The sequence below is a fragment of the Rousettus aegyptiacus genome, unplaced genomic scaffold, assembly GCF_014176215.1.
Source record: "Rousettus aegyptiacus isolate mRouAeg1 unplaced genomic scaffold, mRouAeg1.p scaffold_m13_p_10, whole genome shotgun sequence".
NCBI lineage: Eukaryota > Metazoa > Chordata > Mammalia > Chiroptera > Pteropodidae > Rousettus > Rousettus aegyptiacus.
Window position 1 is genome coordinate 81,569,778 of NW_023416285.1, and position 22,638 is coordinate 81,592,415.

Genomic DNA, 22,638 nt, shown 5'->3' on the forward strand with positions numbered 1-22,638 from the left:
AACGTTATGGCCACAGTGTGTGATAAGTGCTTAGTTAAGATAGAAAAGGCATGAAATTCATGGGTAAAAAAACATGAACAGGAAACATGTTCTGACTGACAGTAATGTGCCAGAAAACACTGAGTCTACATGGAGACTTCGATCAGCAATGGATCCCTGAAAAGAGTGGTCACATTCACATAACTTTTATTATAGTATATTGTTATAATTGTTCTATTATATGTTGTTATTAATCTCTCACTGTGCCTAAATTTATAAGTTAAACTTTACCATAGGTGTGTATGTATAGGAAAAACAGTATATGATAGGGTCCCGTACTGTCCATGGTTTCAGGCATCCACTGGGGGTCTTGTAACATCTTCTGAGGAAAAAAGGGAGAATACTATATTTTTTATATTATTATTACTTTGTTATAAATTCATTGAAAATATTGACTTTCGTGGCATTTTGTTTTCCCCCCAAAAGCCAAATCCTTAAAATACTTACAGATCTTATGCATTTTTAAAAGAGGTCTCATAAGCAACATGCTAACATAAATGACCAATCTGTTTTATGGTAAAAGTATTATTTGGTTAAACACCTTACAGTATGCTGTGATTTGGTGAAATACTCTGACTCTTTATTAGTTTTTCTTCTTCTTTTTCCCTTGAATTATCATTTCTTTGCCTATTTTTTCTATCAGGTTCTTTATCAGTCTCCTAGTCATTTGACGAGCTCTTTCTGTGTCACGAGTATTAATATTCTCCCTGTTGTATGCATTTTTGCCTTTTCTTCTGGTTTTTGGGTTGGATTTTACCTTATTCTATGTCATTTTCACAGCAAGGAGATATTTTAATTTTTATAGCCAAATCTGAATGGTTTTCTTCCTAATTTTTCTTGTGTTCCCACACCATAATTTTGAAGATAATTTAAAAATTTATATCAAAGTTATATGTTAATTAGGTCAAAGTATATAAAATTGCTGTTTTTGTAGCTCAAAAAACAATAGAATGGCAGCAATTTCATATGGCTCTATTTAATAAATTGTTTAAAAGTGAAATAGTATTTATCGTAATTTTCACAAACTGAACAGGAATTCCTTTCCCTCTCCCTCTCCAGTTCCATGTCCTCCCTCAAGAGAAATCCAGTATAGCTCTGGTTAATAGTATTTTTCTGGTATTAACAGAATATAACTTTCTTTTAATACTGTTTCTAGATTTCCCCCCTAGTATTTATTGAGCGCCTTGTATGTTTCTAGACTGTTTTAGGACCTGGAGTTTTAAGAGAGTTCAAAACAAATACCCTTTCATAGAATTTCCATATTGGGATACGGCTTTAGACAGACATAAATTATGTAGTCTGTTATATGGTAATAAGTGCTATGAGGAAAAGTAAAGCAGAAATGGGGTGATGTGGGGAGCTGGGGAAATAGGGCTTCAAATTTCAACAAGATAGTTAAAGCATGCCTCCCTGAGGTCATATTTGAGCAAAAGCCTGAAGGCTTGTGGGAAATGAGCATTCCAAGGAATGAAACAAGCATGTGCAAAGGCCCTGGGGCCCTGATGTGTGAAGATCAGTGAGGAGACCAGTGTGGCCAGAGCAGAGTGAACAAGGGAGGACGTTATGGGTCAATAAGGAAGCAGAGTGGTTATGGAATGGTGAGAGGCAGAGGCTCATTCCTTGGCTCTTTTCTGTGTGAGATGGAAAATCATGGAATGATCATGAGCTGAGTAGTGACATGACAAGATGTACATTAAGGGCCACTCTGGCTGAGCAGTTGAGAAAGGACTGTCAGGGAGCAAGGGAAAAAGCAGGGAGCTATGTGAGAATCTAGGCAAAAATGACTGTGGCTTTACCAAGATATCAGTGGATGTAGTGAGAAGATGTGAGATTCTGGACATACTTCGAAGGCAGAATTGACAGGATTTTCAGACAAACTGGAGAATCAAGGGCGAGTGCATGGTTTTTGGACTTCATGACTTCAAGGATGGAGTCACCATTTACTGAGATGGGAAAAACTGCAAGAGAGGGTTTAGACAGGGGAAGATCAGGTATTCTATTTAGGATATATTGAGTTTGATATATCCAAACAGATGTCAAACAGGCAGTTGGATAGACAGCTTTGAGTTCAGGGTATTGATTTGGAAGTTGTCAAAGTTAGATCAAATTTAAAGCCATGAAGCTAGATGAGATCACTCTAAGATCCGAAACTGGACAAGCATGTACATTCTTGACACTTAATGTACTGGAGGTGTTGTTAGCTAGAGCAGTTAGGCAAGGGAAAGAATTAAAAGGCCTCTAGAAAGAAAGTAGTAAAACTATCTATTTGAAGATTACTTCATCTTGGATATAGAAGATTCTTTTTCTGTGTCAATTGAGATGATTGTGGCTTTGTTCTTTAATTCTCCTAATGTGGTATATTAACACTGATTAATTTTTATATATTGACCCAACTTTGCATTCATAAGATAAATCCAACTTGCTCTTGGTATATAATCTTTTTTTTTTATGTTTGGTTTTATCGAACTTGGGTTGCTAGTATTTTGAGGAATTGGGATATTGGTCTATAGATTTCCTTGTGATATCTTTGTCCGATTTTGATGTCAGTATAGTACTGGCCTCATACATGGAAAGTGTTCCCTACTCTTCTTATTTTTAAAGTATTTGTAAAGGATTGTGTTAATTATTTTCTAAACAGTTGATAGGATTTACCAGTGAAGCCATCTGGCCCTGGGCTTTTTTCTTTATGAGAAGTTTTTGATTACCAATTCAATCCCTTTGCTTGTTTAAAGATTTACTTGGATTAAAAAATTTTTTTTTGTTGTCCATTTCCTCTAAACAATCTAATTTGTTGGCATATAGCTGTTCATAGTATTTCCTTGTAATCTTTTTATTTCCTCAAGGTTGGTAGCAGTATCCCTTCTTTCATTCCTAATTTTAGTAATTCGGGTCTTCTCTCTTTTTTACAATTAGAGTAGATAAAAGTTTATCCATTTTATTGATCCTTTCAGAGAACCAAAAATTGTATTTATTGATTTTTCTCTATTCTAAGGGATGTTAAAATGTAAGTTGATTTCTGCACTAACTAGGAAATGTTTATTCTAAAATTTTAACATTTAAAATTTAGCATTTCCCTCTTAATCCTCTGTATTAGTCAAGAAACAGAATGTGCACACATATGCACACAAACATACATATATACACAAAGAGAAAGAGAGAGTTTAAGGAATTGGCTTATGTGATTGTGGAGGCTTGGGAAATCAGAATCTGCAGGGCGGGCCAGTCAAAGGCTAAGGACCCAGCGGAGAGTTGTAGTTGAAGTCCAAAGGTCATCTGCTGTCACAGTTCCTTCTTGCTCAGGGGAAGTTAATCTCTTTTCAACTGATTAGATGAGGCCCACTCACATTATGGAGGGTAATCTGGTCTAAATGTTAATCTCATCCAAAAACCACCTTCACAGAAACATCCAGAATAATGTTTGACCCAAGGTCTGAGCACTGTGTCCCAACCAATTTGACACATAAAATTAACCATCACATTCTCCATTCTCCTACTCTAAATATACTCATGGTAATCATTGCATTGAGGGAAAAGTTACCCTTTTGAGATTTGATATGTCTTCCATATATCAAATGTTTCCTTCACTAAAAGAAGTAATTTAAACAATACAAGTCAACAAAGTGGAATGGATTTGTAACATTTTAGTCACTGTGTGTCATACAAATGACCATAGTATTCTGGTGTGCATCAATGCCAGCAGATACCACTACTTTCACAGATACGCCCAAGTGCCACTGCTTTTAAAGAACACCCACGTACACAGGGTGGGTCTATAGCCATCCTTGGCACATGACATCTTTCTCCAGTTCTAGAAAAGCTCTGGAAAATAATCAAGAAGTTTAGCCTTCTCATGAGGGCTTTACCAAAAGCTACGAAGAAGAATTTCTGAGACCCTTATTTTAGAACCTTAGCCTTGTGTTCCATCCCCCTCCACACCCTGCGTCTCCCGAGTCCACAGAAGGAAAGGAAAAACAAAAGTGATCTACCTTGCAGACCTGGAACCAAAACTGGAACTGCCCGGGGTCAACCTGTAGACCCGTGACCTCTATTGATTAAAATTAGGCCAATGGCCCAGTGAATACATTTGGTTATTTTCACTTTCTTTGAAGTGGATAAAAATTAAGCACAAAACAAGTGTATATAAGTAGCCCTTACCTTGATGATCAGTTACATTTTTGAAAAATACATACTATGCCACAATAACTGGACTCTTTTGAAAAAAGTAAAATTATAATACTCCAAGAATTGAACATCTATTTGTATATGAATTGTATCTTAAAACCACATTTAATAAGCTATCACTGATAGAAATGTTCATTGCGTGGTATGATTCTTACTGATGTGTAACATGCCACATTTCTTAGAGGTCAGCATATTCATCAAATAAAAAACGTTTGGCTTTCATTTTTGGAAGGAAGGAATAAAAGCCCACTGAGTGGGAAATTAATGTAAGTTGTGTGGTATTTGCATAAAATTTTATAGTAAGATGAAGGGAAATCGATAGTATGCTGTAAATATGAATTGCAGAAAATTGTACCTTTTAAGGTGGCCAGTCACAAGGACCGCCTATGTTTAAAGATTGCATACTCTTTATATACATATTTCACTTATTTCATGACATATATTTCATTTATATTTAATTATATATCTATTTCATTTAGCTTTGGTAGATGGTGTGCAAGTCAGTGCATTTTCGGGTGTGTGTGTGTGTGTGTGCATCCTAAAGATAATTGTTTCTTGATGGTACAATGATCTGTTTTAAAGATTCTCTCTCCTTTTTCCTAATGCCGTACAAAATAGTCCATATGAAGAGTGATTTTTTTTTTTTAAGATTGGTAAGAATTACAGAATGTTTTACCTCTGGTTAATTCATTATTGAAATCTCATTATAATCATTTCACAAAGCACTGCTTATCATGCATCTGTCTTCAAACATAATTTCTTGCAAATGGTTTCCTGAAAAATCATCAATTTTTCTCCACTTTTGCCCTTGCTGGAGTACTTCATGCATTCTTTTAAAACAAGATCAGTTTTTGGGACTTATGTAAGTTAAGACTGTTCTTTCTATTTAACTAAAGTGTTTACCATAAAGTTTAATAAAATCAAAACTGTCCATTTGCTGTTATTTCTTTTAAATGTTATTATTTACCCATCTATATGTCTGTTTTTTCTAAACCTGTTTCTTATTTTGCCTATATGTAAGCACCATTGATCCTCAACAAGTTACATTGCCTATTTTTTAAATTTCGTAAAAATTCTCATTTCTGCCAATATTCATCCATTTTATTAAAGAATGTTATGTAGGTAAATATAGCTATGTCTAAATATACGGCCTTAATATTTTTCCAAAAAATAAAATTTATACAAAGAGAACATTTAGAAGCATTCTTTCAAAAGTGGTACAGGTTCTTTCTTGAACAAGAAAGAACTCTGCATAATCTCAACATGTCTGGAATTCTACTTGGAAATATTTTTTCTACAGAAAGAAACCATTCCTGCTTGGAGAATTTTAGGTTGCATAGACTCAACTTAAAAAAATATATTAAAATTTCAAATCCAATTTTCCCCTCTTTTCAGAACTATATTTTTATATTCAATTTTATGTGTGCATACTGTATTTTCTCATAATTTTGAAAGAATGTAACTAAGAACTCATTTCTTTATTAGCTGGCTGGCAGAAAATTAAATTCTCATATGCTTTCTCTTTTTTTTATGGTAATGCTGTGCTACACTTTAGAAATTGTCAGTGATATCAGGAAAACTTTTTAAGACCTAAGTAATTTTTTTTTCCTTGGAAATTGCAAATTGATATTTTATATTAGCTTCTATGATTTTATTAGGTACTTTGAATTTCTATTTTTAGCTCAAGATGAGTTGAAAGATTCAATGGTATTTATGGCATTCGAACACGTCTTTAAGTTTTACTGAGAGCAACTTTGAACCTGTAACATTCCAGAGATGAATTTTCTGTTTGCTCAAGCGCCTTTTCCCCTTCACATACAAAATTAGCATCTGTGCGGTCGGTAAATGTAATCCATGATAACGTTCATGTTTCTCTGGTGATTTTTTTCCCCCTGACACTGTTTCATGAGATGAAAATAGAAGCTGACTCACTCAACTTCTTCAGATCTTGTTAACTTTTATAGTTTTGTATTGGCATTTCTTTTCAATTTAAACCTCTTCCCAAGATTTTTACTTGTTTGTTGCTTTAAGATGTTCTTAATTATCCTCCCCCATCTTTGGGATAATTTTATAATTGACATACTATGAGAGCGTCATTTCAACAATAATTTTGTCTTAGGATCTTGTTACTGCATAGTTTTTACATGTCTGTTACGATTTATATCATTATAACAATATTGGCTTTATATTAAAAATGTTGATTTTAATGGAAATTTTCAATGTTTTGTTGTCAGGAGCCTAACATTGTATAATAGTTTTCAGCTGCTTAGTTTTTATTAATGTCTATGTGGGGTTTTTTTTAAGTCTTCTTTTAAAAGTCATTTATATTAAAATTTTCCTTGTAATTAAGTCACTAGTTAACTTGAGCTAGTTAAATATTTGCTTCTTCAAATTAATACAGTGTTTTAAGATGCAAAAAATATTCATACGGTATTTTTGGTAGTTCTCCCAAATTAAAAAAAAAAATCCACATTTTAGAATATTTAAGGTGAGACAAAACAAAATGTTTATTTTTATCTCCTTTTAAGAAAGTAAGTAGTTTTCTTGATTGTGTTTGTATCAAGTAAGTGTATTTCTTCAAAACTTAGAGTGGCTCCTTCTGTAAATCTCTAATTTTTGAGGTGCCTATTGCTCTGTTATGATTAAAACAGGTTTCACAGAGATTCTTCTTTGCCCATCCTACAAACATCTATAAAACTTAAACATAGTAAAAGATTATTATTAAAAAACAAGGGAATGCATAATACCTGATGTTATTAGACCAGTTTGGATACCTAAAATAATGTAACTAAAGATTGAAACTGTCCCATTTGAAAATTATAAGTGGTAACATAATAGTATTTTTTTTTTGAATTAACATAAAAGCATGTACCACTTTACTCTGGTTCATATGTATGTTTTTGAGGCTGTTAGTGTTGGTGGTGGGTTACCTTGACTCTGTTGGAGGGTCTCTTGTGTTAATGGACATGTTTGTTTATAAAATAGTCATGTATTTTTAATAAAATGCCATCCTAAATGTCAAAATTTCATGAAAAAATAAGATCATTAAAAATACTAATATTTACCTTATAAATTTATACTGGAGCCAAAGAATATGATAATGATTTGTGACTTTAAAAAAGATTTTACATACATGTTTTAGTTTGGTTGTAAGTTTTCAGAACCCTGACTGCTTTTCTTCACTATCATCTTCACTTCTTAGGTGAGACTGCTGGTTCTTTCTTTATCTTCCTTGACCTTTGATCTTTAGTTCTCACCTTCTCATTTTCTCAAAAAACGTTTTCCATTATTTTCACTTTCATCACCTTTTTAATATTTTTATTGTTTATTACTAACTATTGTGAATATTTTAAAAAAACCTGATTTATTACCATAATCATTTCAAAATGTAGAAGACTAGAACCTGCCTTTGAGACACAGTCAAAATGTATTTTGTGTTATATGTTGTTATAACCACAAAAATACATCTGCCAATACTGGAGTTCATTTGCTTATTCATATGTTATGAACTCTGTATTTTTTGTGTTTTTTTTTTTCAAATTCTGAAATTATGTAACATTACAGAAAGTTTGAAAAATAGAACAAAATAATTGCACATAGCCTTCTCTCCTTAACACAACCATTTTTATACGTGTTCTTCTATATTTCTGTATCTATACCAATTTTTATATTAGTAAAAAAGTAAAACTCAGAGTGTAAGTATGATTATTGTATTTGGTCCAGTTTTCTCCATTTATTACATCAGATGCATTTCTATATTGCTGTATAATTTTATAATTATAATTTTAGTGGCTTCAACCAATTTCTTTGAAAAGGTGTTTCATAAATTATGTTTTCCATACTTCTGTATATTTTGGATGCTTCAAGTATTTTACCATTAAAAAATCATTAACATTTGAAATGATAGGGTTAACAGGTATAATACTTATCTACAGTACGAAGTTTATTTTAATAACAAATGATTCTTAATTTACATATGTAAGCATTAAATTTAATTATATCAATGAATGGCATTATAGAAATAAAATGTAGTGAAGTAGCTTTGAAAATGTCCAAATCATAACTGTCTGAGTTTAATTTTTTACTTAAGAGAAATGTCGAAGTCCAATCGACAGATTAAGAGTACTTGAAAAAAAATCTTAGTTTCTAGCCATGAGCGTATGCTGTGAAATCCCTAAAACTACAAGTATTTGGGAATATTTTCTATGTCACCTAGTAGATGTGGATGTTTTTTAAATTTTACACATCATCTTAAATAAAGAGGAGTATCAAAAATTTAAGTATATTTGGAAAAATGTCTTCTAACAGAAAAAGAGCTTATAGTTTTTAACCTCTACATTAAACTGCTACTCCTCTTGGATAATTTTTTCCTATTAAATTATTTCATAAAGTAACAGAAGGCTCATCATTTTTTTTCTGGTATACATCTAGTATGTAGAGTAACATTTCAAATTTTCTTCTTGACATTGTTTCATCATTTAATATTTGTACCGAAGCCTCGACAATCTTTTTTTAATTTTTTTATTTTTATTTTTTATACTACATTAAAAGATGAGCTACTTGAACCTGTGGGTTTTTATACTTACCTCATTGGGTTGCTGTGAGAATTAAATGATATGTTTCATTTAAGCACCATAAAGTGCTTCAAATGGTATCTGTATTCTAGTAAGTTTTCAATAAATATCAACTGTCACCACCACTTCTATTGTTTTGGTATTGATATTACTAATAAGAGAAATATCTAAACCCAGACCAAGAATCACCTTTTTTTTTTTATCATGACAATGAATCACCTGGTACTCCATACAAAGTATGTATCAATATAAAGTAGTAAAAGAATTGTTCATTAAGTATTTCTAGAACTATTGGTTAATTATTTAGAGAAATATAAAGTTACAGCCTCACCTTACAATCTTGATCGCATGATTACGTCCAAGTAATTCCAGATGGAATAAAAAACAATATATTAAGTGTGAAGCCACGCAACCCAGTTTTTTAAATGTAAGAAAATATAGGTGACTATATATCATCAGACCTAAGGATAGGAATAGTCATTAAAACAGTGGAAGAAATCACAAAGGAAAGAAATCTACAGATTCAAATACATAAATATTTTAAATTTCTTTACAAAGGAAAATTGAAAATCTTAAAAAGTCTTTGCAACAAATAAGGCTAAGGACTGTGACCTTAAAAGATACATGTATGTGTATTTATGAAGACCTTAATCAAAAAGTATTAACCAACCATTTACAAAACAAATAAGAAGTGCGAATGCGTAATGGACATGAAAAATAGTTCAACTCCACTAACAGTTAAAATGAAATGCTATACGGTTTTTCACCTGTCAAATCACTAAAGGTTTTAAAGTGATTGGAAGTCCTTTTATGAGAGAATGGTAATATGGGCAATTGTGCTTACTGCTGGTGGAAATGTACAGCGTCATTAACCAATCAGGCATTTGGACAAAATCTATCTCGCGTCCAGCAATTTGTCCTAATGAAATCATAAGAGATACAGACTAAAGGGAATATGCAGGGATGTTTACTTCAGTCTTATTGAAAGCAACTTAAATGTCACTTTTTATGGTAAAAAATATAACTTTAAACAAAACTGTACAATTAAGTGAAACGTTAACACGTCATTGTAAATTATTTCTACTGGAAAATACGAGATAAGAAGTATCCCTCTGTGGCTAGGGGCTGACCTGCACATGCAGTTGTACTCTAAAGTCACTTAACTATTGTAATACGTTAAGTTACCGTTTCTTTAAAATACAAATCTCTAGCAGCTGTGGATAAGCGCCGTGGAAAAAGCCTATCCATAAAAATGTTGAGCCAATTATAACTTACAAAAATGTGAAATATAAGGGAAAATATATTTTGTGTAAAACTGTTCCCTTACCCCACATTCCTTGTTACTGTTTCTTTTCTTTTTTTTTTTAAGCCACCTCTTGCTAAGACCTGGGCACTGAAGATGAACTGGAATGAATGAAATAGGCTTTAGGTTACTTATATATACCTGAAAGAACCCTCTGCTTGCTTTCAGTTTAAGTACACATTTTTTGATCACCCTTTTAAGAAGAGAAACACATAAGATCTGAAGGCAAGAAATATTAACCCCCTTTCCTGCCTCAGAATTCCCTATCCTCGAAGCTTAGATGTAACCGAGATGTGTGGACGCATCACTCATCATGTTACTGAACTTTGAAAATCCCAGTCTCTCTACTGCCTCGAAAGGCATGCCAAGTGTGCTCTCACCTCTCACTCCCTGTGGAGGATGGATTCCAGGAAAGTAGGCTTTTTTTGTTTGTTTGTTTGAGAAATAATCATAAGGAAGTAATCTGGATTTCATACGTTTTGTCACATCCTCTGTTCTGGCTGTTTTATTGGTTGCTCTGGATTTTGGATTTTTTTTTTCCTACTCTGTTTATATATAGATATTTATGCACTTATGCATACATCTGTGTGCATGCATATGTGTACATGTATATATGTATTGCGTGAGGTAAATATGGAGTGTGTATAGGTTTATGTGGATCGTAGGAGTAAAGGATCATGATAAGACAGACAGACGGAGGGATGCTCTTTAAATATAGTAGCAGAAATAACATACAACCCTAGAAGAGCATCTAAAAAACATGAAAGGGTAGTTAAGGCACAGTAAATCTTTCTGTTATTTCTTTAAAATGCCTCACTACTTTAATAGGGTACTTTTAATATTCAGCACATTTAAATCTGGCTTTAATTTTAATATTTTGTCTCTTTTATAACATTAGCCAGTTAAAAACTTATTAATAAGCCCTTTAATTTATTTTTCCCTTTCTAGCTAGAACACAGGGAGGTATAACATGTTCCTGCCCTCAAGGTACTTTCACTAAGTTGGAGACATGATCAAGTACTAATTTACAGCTATCACATATTTACATGTCAGGTACTGGGCCAAATGGTTAATAGGAATTGTTTAATTCTTAACAACGCTATGAGGTAGGTACTATTATTATGTTCATTTTAAAGTTGAGAAAATGAGCCTTAAAGTTGTTTGGAAGTTGGCACGTCACACAGCTGGTAAGTCAGCAGGACAGAACCCAGACCTGTCTACCTTACCCGTCTTTGCTTTTTCACACCCAGTGACGATGCTGGCCAGGGAGGGAGCAGGGGACATAGCTGGCCCACATGGGCTCCAGCATCCCCCAGTGCTAAGCCTCGGTGTACGCAGGGTTCTGTCCTTTTCTCCACCTCCTAGAATTTTCTTGTGGAAACACTAAAATGTGTCCTGCCTTCTTTGTTGAAATTTAAAGTAAGAAAATGAAATAGGAATGATAGGATTTTTTTGTTGCCTTTTAAAATTCAATTTAGTAAACTTTTACCGAGCACCTATTCTGTGCCAAGCGCATATGATTAATACCACCAAACCACCCCATTTTCAAGGTCCGTAAATCCTGATTAGAAATCCGATTACCTCTCTCTTTTCTCCACTATCCCCTTATTGTTTATGATGAAAATAACTTCAATTAATTATAAAGATCCAATTAGATTAACGCTTTCACTGAAATTCAGGATTTAGCTGTGATTTGTGGATTCGAAAATTTTTAAGTTTTCACTTTTGGACTTTATTTGCTTTGGATGAGGCATTTATTTCCTGGTTAGATCCATTCCTGCTCCAAAAGTTTGCAGTGACTTGCCAATAACCCTTGCCCCATACAAGGAATAATTGTGCAGGAATTTCTAGTTCTACCTGCTTTCCTGTAATTGCCTTTCATGAGAAAAGAACTGTGAGAACCTGAAATTAGAACACAATGAAATACCAGAATGGAAATGTTAGCTAATTTGTCATTTTTGTACTAAACCAGAAGCCATCATATATTTGATTCCAATCTGGGCCAGCAGTCACATGTGACAGACTTAAGGTGGGGTCGAGATGGGATAACTAATTTCTGCAAATTAGGAAGCGATGATTATCTGGGAACCAACCCTGCTAAAGCATTGGGAGTAGTTGTAAGAATCTTGGTTACTTCTGGTGTGGTGTTGTGATGACTCTGAGATATATAAAAGGGATCCTTTTCCGGGTTCATATGAATTTTCTCAATATCCTAGAAATGAGAAAAAAATATATACAACGTGTCCTCTGACCCTTTATATAGAAGGTTGAGTTCTGTCTGCATGTGTGATTTTCGAATTCATGCATTTTTTCTTCATCGTAGGACCAGGTTGGAACGTATACCCCTTTGCCTCCCTCAAATCTCGTCATTTTTTGTAAAATACTGATGTGTTTCACATTTACCCCATTAACTTTTTCCTCTACCTCTGATAAGAGAACTTTGGAGTGATTGTCTTCCTTGTTTCAAATCCTTTGTAAATGTTTTCCCTTAAATAATCTGAGTATTTCCTCAAAATCCGAATGACTGTGGGTGGTCCACAGGAATATATTATCAGATAAACTTTCATCACTGCATTATTAATATCTTGATTGATTTTTATGAAATCGAGTCTATAAGGTGAATGATAGAACTCCTTAGTCACTGATAATTGTTTTTAAATATTGCCTTTATTTTGAATCCTATTAACTTTTAAATCCAATGGTAATAGTTATGTTTTCTTTATGTTCCCTAAAATTCAAACAGATTAGTTATTACATTCTTATAGTTTGTTATAAAATAGCTTTATTTTTTTTAAAGTTTTCTATGTATCAAATGTAATCAATATTTTTAAAGAGAATATATTTTTATGTATTTAAAATGTACTTGTATTTTGTTTGGTACTACGGAGATGATTTAGAATATGTAGCATGTCTTAATAAGCAGGCTATTCTCTCTCTCTTGATGTCTGTATTTTGAGAGAGTAAAGGGTTGGTTAGGTCAAGAATTCATTGCACACCTTACTCAATTCTTAAATTATGTGCATGGTAAAGATCCCTATTCTAGAAAACCAGAACAGTGCCACAGCACGAAGAGCAAGCAGAATGAGACGGGAGTTGATTGAGAAAAGGAACTCTTGCTTCGCTTTTTAAGCCCACATGTCAACTGACAGCAGTGAGCTGGAGAGAGCTCTTTAAGCAGACATGAAATTTATTTAACTACTTAAAAAGTTATCGCAGTAAAAGGTCATAATACCCGTTGATAAGAGTATACAATTGAGACTATGAAACTTTTATCCAAATTTCCGTAGGTTTTAAATAATAAAAACACAGAATTTCCATGGAAGGAAAAGGACCTGAGGCTCAGTCTTTTACTCCAACCCCCTGGAGTCTCATAAAAGTGAAATAACTTGCTTTTACAGATAGTCTGGTTTTATCAGCTTGATCTGTGTGCAGGACTGCTTGACGCTACATTCTCCTTAATTTAGTTTTCTTTCTATTTAACAATAGATGCTGTCTGTGCCACAGGTATGTTGTTAGGCTACGCTTAGAACATGGTATAAAACATTCCAGGATTTATGAATGAGAGAATTCCTCATTTGTATTTAAAATGTTTTTTAAGTGCTTTTAACTTTTTCTTATCAAATGTGTTCAATCGGTCCACGATAAATTATTTCTGACTTCCTTATTTTGCTTTATAACAGTTATTTTACTCATTGATTTCTGAAAAGAATATTATGATTTAGAACCAAATAAAATTTATATGTTATGACAATATAATTGTTAGATGATTCTCTTATAAATCGTTTTAATTAAATTGTGTAGTATCTATTTTTGTTCTCTTACTAAGTGCACTTGTAACGATATTATGAATAAAATCTAACCCACTTTGAGGGTTTTATTTTTGTTTTGGGGGGGGCTTCTTTTTTTACTTCTTATTACTAAAAATCTTTTTTCTTTTTTCATATTGACAGCTGGTTTCAGAAGAAGTTTCCGTCTCAGTAGGAAAGATAAGAAAACAAATAAATCCATGTACGAATGCAAGAAGAGCGATCAGTATGACACAGCCGATGTACCCACATACGAGGAAGTGACCCCCTATCGGCGACAAACCAATGAGAAATACAGACTTGTCGTCTTGGTTGGTAAGTTTGCGTTTGTGTGTAATTCTGATGAAATGAGTGAGGCATTGAGGATTTAACTTCAAAGAGCACCATGCTTAAAGTTTTCAAGCTACAGAATCTCGTCCGCTGTTCACTCAGACCCACCTGCAGAGCCTTAGCCAGCGGGTATTTCCCCGGAGGGCCCTCTTGGGTCAGGTCAGTAGGCTCGCGGGCTCGGTCGTCTTCCCTGCGCTGTGCAGGCTTGGCCGCTCGTTGTACTGTCATTACTCTTTCACTTTCCCTCATCTTAAAAATCGCTATCCATGCCTAAAGTATCCCACACTGGTTTTCCTGGCATAGTTTTTGATGGTGTAGACAGCGGCAGTGTCAGTTCAGAGGGAGGGAGGCCTCCCCTTCCCATCGGCTTCCATCCCCAGGTCTTCTCAGACCTCGTTGAGATACTCGGGAATCTTGGAAACATACAGCTTCCCATCAGTGTGAGGCCAGAGATTCTGCATCTCTGACAAGTTCCCAGGTGCTGCCGTGCTGCCGGCCCAGCCTGATTTGAGAGTGCTTTTTGCTTTTTAGCTGTTGTTACTGGTTATAATGGAAACAGAGTGAGGTACGCGGCTGTGCACACCGGAAAGCCTTGTTGCTCTGAATGTTTTCGATTGGCATGGCCTTTGTTCGTTGGCAGTTGTAAACTGGCTGCAATTGATTTTGATTTTTCTACTTTTCATACCACACTTGTTTTGTTCTTGTCATCATGTGTTATATCAATGGTTTTAAAATCTTTGGTTTTGTCAATCTGCTGTTCAGGATTTGTTCAATGAGATTTTAGATTTGGCCTGTTTTGACTTATTATTATTTTCAGCCTTTATTCCAAAATTCCTACAAGAAAAATAACCATTTGAAATTCTTTAGCCCCTAACAATTTATTTCCCTATTTTGGAGCAATTACTGGTGTAATATAATATTGTTTAATCCCACCCTTATCCTTGCTGTGACTGTGGATGACACTTTGTAGCGAATTCGGTTACAGTCAAGGTCATCGTATGTGACTGTCCTTCAAAGTATTTCCAGTTATTTAATTATTTGCTTTCTTCCACATGGTCATTCATTGCTTAGAAAACCTTTCCACTTGTATGCATGTATGCATGGCACATTTGTAGTATTAGAAGTTTGGAGTTTATTTTCTGGAACAGTCCCCTTCCGTTATATCCTGTGAGGCGGGACAGCAGAGAAGTGAGAAGTGGGTCTCTGTGGCAAGACAGGCTGCGTTCTGATCTTGTTCTCTTCGGCAGCTGTGTGACACCAGCACCTTCCAGATGTTCTCTGGGCTTTTGTGTCTTCATCCGAAAAACCAGGACAATAGCGCATCTGCTTTCTAAGCCTGTTCGAGGGTTAAATGAAATGATGTTTGCAAAGACAGACCAATTCCTAGCATTTTAGTAAGGTTTTAATAAAAAGTAGCTCTTCTTAACGACCAAAAATACCAACCAGATAAGCACAAAATGTTCAACATGAAAATAGGCTTCTGCTGATTTTGAATCTCAGTGTTCAAATCACTTAAGTTAAATTAGATTATTTAGCAGTTTATCATCTAAAAGAGAGAATCAAACAATGGACTCGAATTTTGGAAAGTCTAGATTGTTCCCGAATTGACCATTTATTTTTCATGATTGTAAAAGTCATATACTTAGGAAATAGTTTCTTGGCTCCTACAATATGGATGGGAAGAGCATAAGCATCGTAGTCCTCAAGCCTCATTTTTTACCCCCACGTGTTTTCCAAGCTATTGAGAATAATGGTGTTTGCCTTGCGACTGTTAGGTAAGTATTGGTAAGGAGGTGAATAGTATTATTTTTTCTAAATTCTCACCACAATATTGCATGCTTTCCATTCTTGGACTTAACGTTCAAGTAATTAAAATCAACCAAGTTGTTAACATGGCAAAAATATGATAGTGGAGGACTTTGAGCTTGGTCAGAAGTATTTCATTTTCTCTTCATTTTGTCAAGGTGCGAGTTCAGCCACTAAAACATCTTAGTGGCAGTTTCTATTATATTCCATTCCGCATTTATAAGTATTTTTCAAAAGTTTGTTAAGACCCAATGTCAGGCATTTAGTACTCTTACATGTTTTATCTTTAATGAAATCTGATTTTTCAAAAAGTGAAGTAATAAAGCCGATACTGTGCGTGTTTGCGGGGGAGGGAGCGGGGAGAAAGCATTGGTGTTAAAAAACTATAAAACACTTTTATAACTGAAGCCAGTAGAAGAGCAAAGATTCATCTTGTGGATATTCAGACAATTTGTGACTTGTTCTGTCTGGTTATGTGGCATAAGAGGAAACTAATAATAAATCTTTCTATATATTTCACATTTCTAGCTTGAACACTAAGTACTATTCTGCCTCTTTTGTGCTGAATCTTATATGCTGCCTAAAGACTGCTTTGTAGAGGTGGTTTGAATAAACATTTATAAGACTGTCATCATTTTTCCATAGAACTACGACAGAACAAAAAGTGTCCCACATAAAGCAGAGAGAGAAGTAGCTCAAAACTAAATATAAATGTTAATATGTTTATTAGAATTCCCTTAGCTTTTGTTGAACTTTGATTGAAGGCTTGTAGGAATTAGTCTGCTCTAGAGGGTTTTATATAGATATCTTTGTCCCCAAAGTGACTGAATTTATGTGTGATGAATTTAAAATTATAAACTCTGTATATGAGGTAAATATGATTGTTATTGGAATCACAGTTGGCTTTTTGTGCCATTGGTTCATCTTAAAAGTTTCTGCTCTAGGTTAATTTCTGGGCATAGATTTCAATTATGTTCATTCAGCTGGTTTTAATGGGGTACCGATACGCCACTTCCTCAGCACGAAGGTTTGTTAGTGAGCAACAAAGACATTCTTGACCTTGTGCTTACCTTCTAATGGGAGGAGACAGACAAAAAAAAACCATATACCCAATAAGTAATAAATAGCAGTCAACTGTATCATTGTTAGACCACGATAAATTCTGTAGAAGAGAGTTAAAGCAAAGAAGGTTCCCTGGAATCAGGAGTTTGCGTTTTTGAATTGGTAGGTCGTGGCGCCTCATTGAAAAGGTCCCATTTTTAAACAGACTCTGCCCTCTTTCACTTAGCTAAGGAAGACATAAATGGTTTTATTTTGATCTTTTAATTTTATTGCACTTTCATCATAGTCCTGAGATAGAGGTGAGACAGTAGTTTATATAAGTCTGGTATAAGTAGCTGCTTTGGAAAAATGATGCTTTTGACAAGCTTCCCACTCTCTTTTTTCCCTTTACTCTTCCTTTCTTGTCTTGTCTTTCTTTCTTTCTTTTCTTTTTTTTTTTTTTTGACATTAGTGTTCAAATACTGCTTCACTAATAGCATTTTTCTTCCACTATGAAAGCAACAGAGGAGATCAAATCTGTACCTCTATCAGGGCTTGTTGCTAAGTTGCTACATTTTCTATATGGTTTGATTCCAAGGGAACTTTAAATTTAGTTTTATAAACAGATCTGTCACTCTGCAACCCCCAAATCCAGACGCCCACTAATGTGACCATGAGAACTGTGAGTCAAATGTAATAGCATGGTTGCTTTTATTTTTTGCCTCCGGTGACAAAAATAGTGTCGTATTATGATAAGTAGGCTTTTTTCAACACATGTCTGATCTGAGGGACACCCAGAGAGTTCATTTGATTTGTCTTGCAGTAAATCAAATGAGTAAGTGTGTTTTTTCAGGAAACAAAAGCAGTTCGGATATTTATTGCAGACTCCAGCAATTCTGATATTTTTCTCTGGATGGTAGGAGTAATGAGTCTGGCCAATACCATGAAAATGTCTGGGGAGAGATGTGGAAGACCTTTCATTTTGAGCGGTGTAGGTACCCTGGAGGTAAACACGTAGTCAGAGCTGTGCCCATGTCAGTAGCTGTCCACGTAATATGCTATTTTTATGTTTGTGCCAAAATGTACAAGGATAATAGCAAAAGTGGGTAACAGTACTTGGTCAGAGCAACAGATTTCTCTATAATGTATAATTTAATATTGGACAAAAGACCAAATAAGGATGGATTTTATCATTAATGCACTATGGTTGTTACATGGATGTCTAGTGTTTTACAACTAATTTGGCTAATTTCCACATACCTTTCTCTCTCTCTGAGACGTTTCTTTCCTAATGGATTATTAACATTATAATCTTTGGCATTATTCCCTTTTCATCTGTATTTACCAATTAAATTCAATTTGATGCTCATCAGCCTTACGAAAAACTACAACTAAATTCTATACTATATATTTACAAATAAAAATTACTTTATCCTCATTCTTTGTAGACTACATGAGTGCCACTTAAAAAAATATAACGTATTTCACTGATTTCTGTAAAATTACTTCCACAGTAGTAATACGTTATCATTTCGGTACATAACCATTTACTCAGGATCTGTACTCAAACCACAGATAAGTAGCTGGCTGAGGCTTAAGGCACCAGGGAGCATGTCCATAAATTTTTTTTTTTTAAATATAAGAACATCGTACTGATATTTTGATATTTGATATGTCTAAATACTTCTATATAAATGGAGGCTATGAATTTGCATAAGAATTTTAAAAAACTTTCTCTTTAAGATAAAAAATAAAAGCATGTTTGCATTTAGTTAAAGTGAATATTTTTGTCAGTGTAAACTTTTAAATAGAAACTTTACTAGCATCATTTTATCGACACCGTACACAGACTCTATCTTTGGCTGAAATGAATGAACCTTTATATAAAATCACACACAACACAGCTGCCCACTTTCAGGGAGGAATTACTAATTAAATCACAAAAGTAATTAAAATAATATGCCTGTCTAAGCATCTTAATTATCTGACACATTTTTACAAGAACTTCAACTAGTGGGGATTGATACACATGGCTTTATTCATTCTGCCCAGAATTTGCCCACAAAGTGATTTTGTAAATTCTTATGAAATTAAAAAAAAAAATGTAACCAATAAATACATACATTTCTGGTTTGAATAGAAATGTTCTTTTATTTTCAAAGCTAGTAAGCACATCAGCTTTAATTCACTGCCTGAGTTCCAAGTTAATGATCTCCAAAATGATTTTTTAATGCGTTTTTTTGGCTTTTACTTACATCATAGTAAGTAAATCATCATCGCATTTGATTTTCCTTAGTCCCGAATCAAGAATCCCGACAGGCGTGCCTGCGTGTGTAGTCAGGCACGTTGCCCACACACGCTGCCTGCATGAAGTTCAGTTTGGCCCACTCACAGGTTCTGTGGAAATGAGTTTTGAGATGACCAGATTTGAATTCTGCCACTTTTTGTAGCCAGAATGTCTTCCTATTCCACAAGCACAGACAGACGGCTTGGGACATGTGAAAGACTCCGTGACCTGACGGATCACAGCCGTAAAAGCAGAGTGACTGGCTACCTGGGTTCGTGTTTTATTGGCATTCTTTTGATAAGATAATAGGCAGAATGGAAGGAATGTCGACTTCTGAGTCAGACAGACAGGCTGTGAATACCAGTTAAGCGGCACTCCAGATGTGCGACCTTATGGACGTTAGTTAACCTTCGATTGTCTCGGTTTTCTTATCTGCAAAAGGAGGATAATACCTTTGTTGCAGGGATGTTTTGAGGATTAGTAATGGTGTGTCTAACCATGTGGCACATGCCTGCCCTGTAACCATGTGACACATGACCTTGTTGTGTCATAATCATCATCATTGTTGCGAAGCCTGTTGTCTTTGATTTAAATCTGCTCTTTAGATTATTGTCTCTGCCTCTCCTTAGCATTAACAAGGCAAAGGAAAACAAACAATAGAGTAATTTACTTATGTACATACATATAAATGAATTTCACCTATTGTAAAATTTTAGGTATTGAAGGGGAAATGAATCTGTCCCATTGCAGAGACATACAAATGAACCTAACTCAGTTTGCATCCCAAATTGTCTGCAGTGTAAACAGATTGTATATTCTAAATACAAACCAGCCAACTAAAAACACTGTGAACCTATGTCTAACCATAAAAGGAGACAGGACAGGGGTGTGAATTTAGTTGAGTTTTAAGCTCAAGATCTAAAGAGGAGAAACTCTAGAACTTCTCCAGTGTAGATGGCAGAATCGAACCGATGGCCTGTGAGGGAAAACGATGTTTGCAGGCTCACCAGGCAATTTTTGTAGTTAAGAGGGACTGAGATTTTATCCCTGTTTTAACCTTCTTTTGATGATACTCCCACCTTTGAAGATGATGACCTCCAATCTAATCTAGAGGAAAGTTTTCAAGTAAAAAACATTTGCCACTGAACATTCTTGGCATACTCCATGAGTGTGCAGTGAAGCGAGCTCTCTGCAGAGAGTATGCAAGGGCTGGAATTGAATGTTGTCAGAATATAAGGGCATCACATCAAGATGGCATACTTTTCACTAATTCGAACAAACGTTTTCTTCCAGAGTTAAAATTGTGTGTGTGTGTGTGTGTGTGTGTGTGTGTGTGTGTGTTTTGGTGTAGGTAGAAGAAATAAAGAATAAAGCTAGACTCTCAGCAAACTATCTCACACTCTGGGAAGCAGAGACCTACTGAATAAATAGTAAATTCACATCACCCCTTTTAGTGCTCGGTGTCTTGGGGTTGCGGGGAGGAGTGGGGGTGTGGCAGGCCAGGTCCCATATTTAAGTTTCAGTGTTTTGTTCTGCTTGCTGCCGTCTTTTTCTTTGCGCGTACATAACTGGGTTTGCGTCATCTGTATACAGAAGGCAGCTCCGTTGTAATGCCCCTTGTTTTTCTTGTTTGTTTTCTCTTTACTTTTAAAGAGTGAATTTAGTACTTACTCTAAATATTTTTCATACCTTTAGAGTAGCCTGGCATTTTGTAGACAGTCACTAAATTCTTGTCCTCCTCTCCCTTAAAGATTTCGTCTCTTCTCGCAGTCTCGAGTTTTACGTTCAGGTGACTGCATTCACCAGGGCACCCTCGTGTTGGCCTCTTTATTACATCACGGTTCTTGTCTCGGTTTAGGTAGATTTCCTTCCCTTAAACTCACTATATTAGAGTCAGCGTTGTCACTCTCCCTTCAGCTTCTCTTTATCTTAAGATCAAGAGAGCCAAGTTCAAGCGTTTATTTCATTTGTTGCTGTTTTATATCCCGCAAGAGCGAAATCATCTGGTTCTTGTCCTTGTCTGACTGATTTTGCTTAGCATGATACTCTCGAGATGATGTATTATGGAATTGTACACTTGAAACTTATATGTTATTAACTGACGTCACTCCAGTAAACTTAATAAATAAAATTTTAAAAGAAAAACATATGATAAAATATCAAAAAAAAAAAAATGAACCAAGTTCAAATACGAGCTCCGCCAACTTCTTTTAGTGACCTGAGCACATTACCTAACCATTGTATCAGGCATTCTGGGCGCAAATGCTTTTTACCTTTAACTCCCACTCCTTTGGTTCATTCAACAAATAGTTTACCTCCATTCCAGCATAGTTCCTGAGTATAAATCAATAAAACAAAATTATGAGTGCCTGAAATTTGCCAGCTAGGGAAAGTCACTGACTTCTAGATGACAAAGACATGTAAACAGACAATTACAATATAATGTGTTTAGTCCTCTAAAGTGGGAGTATAGGGAACATGTAAACTTGGTACCTAAAAAAAAATTTAAAGTATCAGAGAAGATTCCATAGGGTATCTCTAAGCTGAATCCTGAACAACAAGCAAGCATTAGCATGTGAAGAGAGGACAGGAGTGTTTTTGTAAAAGCAGCGGCACGTGCTGAGGACCTAACACTGAGGAGCACCTGCCACACATTTCCGGCAGCAGCGGCAACCTCCTGTAGCTGGGGTGTGCAGCTCAAAGGAAGGAGGGGCACGAGTGAAGATCAGAGAGAGAAAGGCAGCTCACGACATGCGATCTATGTAAACCTGTCGAAGAAACTTACACTTGATTCTGATGCGACGGGGGAAGAATGCGAGATGCTGGTGAGAAATGACAGAAGCTTAAGCCAGGATGGTGGAGACAGGCGTGAGCAGTAGCTGTAGAAGAGCATCGGGTTAAGGGACTTTTGTGTTTTTGTGTTTTATCATTATTGCTGTTTTAAGGCAGGAGAGAACTTATCAAGTGCCAATGGAAAGGAGCTTCAGCATGAGAGTTGTAAAGTTTCAGGAAGAGATCTCTAAGAGAAGGCGTAAAGGCGCATCCTGAGCGTAAAGGTGCACACCGACAGGACGACAAAGCACGATCTCGATGGGTCTAGATGCACACACCGACGACACTGCACTGGTTGGTGTCTGTGTTCTCTGAAGTACTTGAGGTCTTCTACTGGCCTTGAGGTGATGACGGTAACACTAGAAATTTCCTTCGTTCAGCAGATTTTTATCGAGGGCTTGCTTACTGTAGGGAGACAGTAAATGGGATAATACAATT

At 35.1% G+C, this 22,638-nt stretch overlaps 1 protein-coding gene and 1 long non-coding RNA gene across 3 annotated transcripts in view; one reads left to right on the top strand and one right to left on the bottom strand.

Annotated features, from left to right (window-relative positions):
* Positions 1-22,638, top strand: part of MPP7 (membrane palmitoylated protein 7) — a 217,630-nt gene that overhangs the window by 174,161 nt on the left and 20,831 nt on the right. For both annotated transcript variants that reach the window (XM_016160774.2, XM_016160773.2), the window contains exon 12: positions 14,049-14,219. In XM_016160774.2, the coding sequence (XP_016016260.2) occupies positions 14,049-14,219 (171 nt within the window). The remainder of the gene's footprint in view (positions 1-14,048; positions 14,220-22,638) is intronic.
* Positions 14,225-22,638, bottom strand: part of LOC107518768 — a 64,316-nt gene continuing 55,902 nt past the window's right edge. Inside the window, exon 5 of the long non-coding RNA XR_001598946.2 lies at positions 14,225-15,570. This is a non-coding gene — a long non-coding RNA (uncharacterized LOC107518768). The remainder of the gene's footprint in view (positions 15,571-22,638) is intronic.